The 6,660-nt window shown below is 33.5% G+C and overlaps 1 protein-coding gene across 3 annotated transcripts in view; it reads left to right on the forward strand.

The window, feature by feature from the left end:
- The window catches only part of LOC110452920, a 24,398-nt gene extending 23,166 nt beyond the window's left edge, over nucleotides 1-1,232 (forward strand). For all 3 annotated transcript variants that reach the window (XM_021501676.1, XM_021501678.1, XM_021501677.1), the window contains exon 4: nucleotides 170-1,232. In XM_021501676.1, the coding sequence (XP_021357351.1) occupies nucleotides 170-553 (384 nt within the window). In that variant the 3' untranslated portion in view covers nucleotides 554-1,232. The remainder of the gene's footprint in view (nucleotides 1-169) is intronic.
- Nucleotides 1,233-6,660: the final 5,428 nt, after the last annotated feature.

The raw sequence follows: 6,660 nt of genomic DNA on the forward strand, positions 1-6,660 counted from the left end.
TATTGTGGTGTTTATTTACCAGATTATATATTGTCAGTATCTATTGTGGTGTTTATTTACCAGATTATATATTGTCAGTATCTATTGTGGTGTTTATTTACCAGATTATATATTATCGATGATGTTGACCACATTGTATCGATGACGTTGACCACATTGTATTTTGTAGATGACATTTAACAAGGCCTTCAACAGGGGAAGAGTAGTCCACGATCAGGAGGCCAAGAACTGGATCGAGAAACAAAACATCAAGTCAGACCCAGTGCAAGTGCAATGTCTGCCCCTGTACTCCATTTTACTGGCACTCAACCAAACTACTGTGGACTTCTTTAGTCTGGATGTCGAGGGTGACGAACTTAATGTACTCAAGACCATTCCCTTTGACAAGGTTAACATTAAAATGTTGACAGTAGAATACGTTCACGACACTCGCCGATATTCGGACTTACAGACCTTCATGGAGTCCAAAGGATACGAAACACTTCTCCGAATGCAGAGGGATAATGGTTCGGTGAACGATATTATTTTCAGAAAGAAAAATTTAGCTCACTAAAGTTTGAAGATTTTAGCTTTATTTCTTTGATATTACTATGCTTGAAACACAAAGGTATGAAAATACTGTAATGATGTCATTTAAGGTAATATATGTATCCCCTTTCTAAAAAGAGTTCCACACTAAAAAGGCCTGTTAATCTTTTTGAATTATATATTGGACTCTGTTAAGGGTTCCTAACTGACTGGAGGCAAAACACTTGAGAATTCTGCTGGGTTTTTTTCATACATGATTGACCTCCCTTTTTATTTTGTTTTTGTGCTATAATGGTGGCGTGACCAGACCATGGTAATACTTTTTACCAGGTTGCTCAGTTGGTAAGTGCCACAATATAATGGTTGGAGATCCAGTGTTCAAATCCTGTTCTGGATTCAATGCTCTTCTTAAACTTTAGGATTTTTTTTATTTTTTTTCAATTTTTATTTCATCTTGATATATATATATATATATAAAAATGTTTCGTAAGATGTAGATTTATGAGTAAAGTAATTCCAAAATAACTTATGATACATAGTAACAAGGTTTTTTTTATCCACGGAGTGTGATTTTCTGTCGGAACTCTGCTGGTTTGTCCGACTGTTTGAGTGGTGCTAAAGGATTTGTCCAACTTTTTTTTATATTTCACCCCTACGCAACTTTAGTAGACTCTGCCATGGCATAGATCTGAATGAGTCCATTATGGTTTATAGTGGGGAAAGGGTTAATGTTTATTTATCAGCATTTCTCAGGTGCTGTTTAAGGGAGATAATTTTAACTGAATTCACTTTTACAATGCATAAGATAAATATAGCATATACCAGTATTATTGAGAAAGCAATTTTAAATTTTGATAAATCAAAAGATTACAGTATTTTTAAATCTGATATGACCTAGAAAAGTATAGTTATTTACTCATTCACCCCTGAAATTTCATAATGAACTATTCCATCTTTTGAACGGAAACAGTTCAAATGTGTCTTCAGGGGTGAATGAGTTGAAAAAAACTATTGCACATGGTTTATTTGAAATCCAGCAAAAGGATCATTTGAGGTTTCAATAATATATTTTTTGTTTTTGTTTTCATTTTCTCATTTTCAACATTCCTCAATCTTTGTCCATTCAGCATTACATTCTACCTTAATCTCACAAATAAACCCTTTCACCACTGTAAATAATAATGGACACATCCAGATCAATGCATGGGAGAGTCTACTAAAGTTACATAGGGATGAAAGGGTTTATTGTCTTTCTAAGCGTAGTTTTTGTAGACTTTTTTAGAATACACACATAGATATTTACTCTCATTATAATTTTAAGTTTCTTGACATGAGTCTCAAATTTTACTTCCTATACATGTATATATTCAAAATATCTTGAATACAATATTGAGGGAAGATTAATAATGAAAAGATTAATATGTGTTTATAATCAGTATTTAAAAAATGAAATTGTCATAATATAGATTGACTTATTAATGAGATAATGGCTGTTCTTTATCCACGGAGTGTGATTTTCTGTCGGAACTCTGCTGGTTTGTCCGACTGTTTGAGTGGTGCTAAAGGATTTGTCCAACTATTGGCATCGTCTTGTTTATCATCTGGTCCATTTGTCCTTCCATACTATTTTTGTTAGTCCGTCGTTTTATCTATCTGTACTCCGCTAGCATTCCCTACAGTTTAGTCTAGTCCATCATCTCTGATTCTCTGGTTCCAATATTTTCTTTTTTAAATTTTGAATATAAAACTTTAAAACCACTGGTTTTCGTCAAGATAACTTGCTCATCTGTCTTTCATTCAGTTTTGATGAAATGTGGTAAGCATGTTGAAAATTGAGTAATTAATTATTATACTACACTCTGATTGGTCAGCTGTTTCTGCACGTCAATTAATCAAGTATGGCAATATTTGAAAACAAATTTATCCTCAGGCAATTTGACCATTTTAGTGAAACCTTGTAAATCTGGACTTTTATTTTATAAATATTTATTAAGATTTTAATGCTTTGAAATACATTTTTAACAAAAATCAAAAGATAAGTAATTTAGTTTTAACATATAGTTCTTCAAATTCGCGGAAAGAAATTGTCGTAATAAGTGAAGTCTAGTTAAATTAATATTTTCATATGCTCTTCATTGATAGCTGATCTTAACTGTTGACTGGGTGTGTGAATTGTAAGTGTTAAATACATTTTCTCTATTTAAAGGAGGTTTATTCCAGGGTACCATATATTTGCCTTTTACATAAAATGATGTTGCAACAACAAATGGCATTGTCATAGTCAGATTGTTGACAAGTAACGACAATAATAATGAATACCAATGATTATTTTATCCGAATGCGGCTGTTTTATTTAAGAGAAGAGCATACATGGGTATTAAGTATTAAATGTAATGATTGATAGAAAAATCAAAACCAAATTTCCTTGTCATGATCATTACACAAATTCACAAGGCATTGTGTCATGGTCTGGTTATTGTTGACGGTCAATATTTTGACAATGATAATGAACACTTATGACTATAATATTGGATTGCGGCTGTTTTATTTACGAGAACAGCACACATGAATATTAATTATGAAATGCAATTATTGATGGAATAAGTGTGATTTTCTATGTCTAAATTCCCAAGTGATCATCACACAGATTCACCATGGCATTGTCATGGCCCGACTGTTGGCGGTCATCACTTTGACTTCATATATAACGATAATAATTAAACCACTGATAATTGCTTATCATTTGCCAATATATTTATTGGAACAGCATTCATTGGTATTTAATTGAAAATGTAATAATCATTTTGGTTTTTTATATAAACATTTCATATTGATTGTTATAAAATTGCACAACTCACATTTTAAAGTCTTCAAAATAAATTGTAAATTTAAAACTGCAGGTAACACTTCCTGGGATTGTCGTGTTTCAAATTGTGATCCCTATCTGTCATTTGATTGACAATAATAATTATAAAATTACGCGAAAAATCTGGATTTACAATGTAAATGTCAGCTGAATGGCCTTCAGATTTGAAATACATTCCTTGTGGGCAGTTCAGTTTAATATGTATTCGCTATGCATAGTATTATGACTGACATCTTGAGATTTCTGTAAAACATTTATCCATGTATACGTATAGACGCCTTTATTTAGTCTGTTAGCCTAGTCAGTATTTGCTGATGTTCTTGCCAAAACTATTTGATGTTTTACCAAAGTTGATTTTGTATGTATGTTATATGTATAATATTTAATTTATTACATACCTGTAGAATTTTAGCATAGTGATACAGCCTACTTTCAGAAAATGCAATGCAACATGAAACGTTTGTACAAATATTTGTGGTTGCTATATGGAACTACCAAATATAATCCACTAGTTACGTTTCCGTATCCACAAAAGTTTGTACCACAAAATTATCAAAATATCTTCAACCCACCAAAAAAAGTACCGACAAACATTTCATGTCACAAAGTATACTACGGTTTTTAACCTTTTTTTTATTTCAAAAATGTATATAGATTTCCCCCCCATTAACTCATTCACCCATGAACTTTCATAATGAACTATTCCAACCTTTGAATTTGAAGACTTCAAATGTGTCTTCAGGGGTGAATGAGTTGATATTTGTTCATCATCCATCCATGTCAGTATCTGGATCCTCTTCATATCTAGAGGAATTCGTTCCTCTCGAAAACCTCCAGAGAGTGATAAACGTGCACAAAACAATTTTCTTCAGTTTCATGGTGCGATGAAACTTTTCATCATAATTCTATATTATTTTGAAAGGTTCGTTCACACCAGAAACTGTTAAATTCCAATATTGCACCATGACCGGTGATATTCTTTAGTTAACCCTTTCACCACTGTAGACCTTAATGGACTCATCCAAATCAATGCATGGTAGAGTCTACTAAAGTTATATAGGGTTGAAAGTGTTAAATAATTGTCCTGTTCAATCAACCAATGTTCAATGGCCAGAGGCTCTAGGGGTATAGATAGTAAGGCTTGGTTAAATTTTTGGAATATTATTTGCGTTATATGCCTTGAACAGTTGGCATTGTCCTCTAAGAGGCACACATCTGGTCAGAATTATAAGACAGGGGCACCAGAGTGGGTCCTAAGCTTTCAGAGGGATCATACAGAAACAATTGGGCTGGTCTGGTGGCGCAGTGGATAAGCCGATGGCCTTTCACCAAGATGGCCAGAGTTTGATTCCCCGTTCGGATGTGAAAAGGATGTGAAAAGGCATGAGATCACCTGCCCGACCAGATACTCTCTGGATACTCCGGTTACTCCGATTTCCTCCCGAAATTCGGACCCTCTCCCCACTAACATCCTGGCCACGAGAGTGATTACGTAATATAAGTTATATAAGTTGTAACTGGTCAAGTATACACACTTTGAATTTCATGCAGATTGATTTGGGAAGCCATTTTATGCATAGTTAGTTCTAATGTGTAAAATCTGCTTCATCAAAAGCTGTCCATATTGTCTCCATCTTACAATTATGGATTTCTCTTCCTGCCAAAGTTAACGCAACAACCTTCTGTACAGTACTTGGTTGTAAACAAATTGTCTGCTTTTATCACTTCCAAGTACTGTATTGTTTACTGCAGATATACAAATTCTAAACATGAAAAACATAAAGCAAAATGCACATTATATAACAGTTTTAAAAAGCATTCCATGGATAATATATGATTGGTCAATTATTCATTTTGAAATTTTTTGTTTGTATTTACATGCAATGAAATTAGTCAATTTTGTTAGATTTACGTGAAAACGAATTCAGCATTATCAATAATTTTGTACATGTTGTGTATATTTAATCATGTTAATATGATAGTAGTACTAGTCCATTGTGTTTATGTCCCCCAAAGAGGAATGGGGGGGATACTGTTTTACTGTATTTCTGTTAATCTTTTATGAGCATTTCAGCATTATGGATCCCTGTGGCACTGCACTGTGGTTTTCCGTATCTACACTTACCTCCCCTTAGTTTTGTTTTGGCTATAATTTGCAGTCCAAACGGTTAAACCGGTTTGATCAAAGTTGTTCGTTTATGAAATTAGGTCGGACCTAGTATTCTGTTGCTGCTTTCAGGCGAGCTTTGACAAAGCCTTGCAAGGCCTGCATTAACATTTGCAGATCCACCAGGGAAATGTTACATTTAAAAACAGACTAACCGGTAGTTCTGCATAAATGAACAGGCCCCAGTTAACTCAGTCAGTTAACCGTTCAGTCAGGTTAGCCGCAGTAAATTTTCACTCTGAACGCACTGTTGTTGATCATATTTGTTTATTGCTTCTTTTAGTCATGCAAAAAAAGATAAGTTTCTGACCTGTATTTACAGGTTTCGTTCGCAGTGGTACAGGGATCCTTAAATAACTTTTTATGCAAATATCTGAAAACAACAGATGAGTGATAGAGATTTTTGTTTTGCCTTTACTTATGCAGTGCTTTTTTTATATACATTTGTATATCCCCAGGCTGTAGTTCGGTGTATTTAGGTACATGTACCATGCATGTTTACTGGGCATGTTATTGTAATATTCAGCATTGCTTTGATATTTTTGTCATACTTTTATCTTAACAAATGTTGTAGTTTAAAATATGTTTGATGTAAAGTCTTTTAGAACATTTTTTTCCCATCAATTGTCAATAATATTTTTTTTATATATTTTTTTTTCTCTTTCCTAAATGAATCATTTTCCTATAGTGTTGTTCATGACCAGGACCTAATGGCCCTCACACTATACCTCCCAATACAACTGTTTCTGAAGGAAAGGAACGTAATAGATTTAGTACGTCAAATGGTTTTCATGCATAAATTTTCTTAATGAATGATGGTAGTGTTTAATTGATGAATGTATTCAATGATCAGTTGTTTCAACTCCGACTATGACGAATTATTCCTGAGTTTCTATGATTGACATGGTTTGAATAATTATGAAAATTCTCAAGGGTTATCGAGATTCGGAGCAGAAACGAAAAAAATGATTAATTAAACAAATAAGTTTACCTTAAATTTTTCATAATTTTACCGATAAATTTTTCCTAGACTGTTTTTATACGCCCGTCGAATACGGGGACGTATTATGTTATCACGTGAGCGGGCGGGCGGGTGGGC

Source organism: Mizuhopecten yessoensis, unplaced genomic scaffold, assembly GCF_002113885.1.
Source record: "Mizuhopecten yessoensis strain PY_sf001 unplaced genomic scaffold, ASM211388v2 scaffold6971, whole genome shotgun sequence".
Lineage (NCBI taxonomy): Eukaryota > Metazoa > Mollusca > Bivalvia > Pectinida > Pectinidae > Mizuhopecten > Mizuhopecten yessoensis.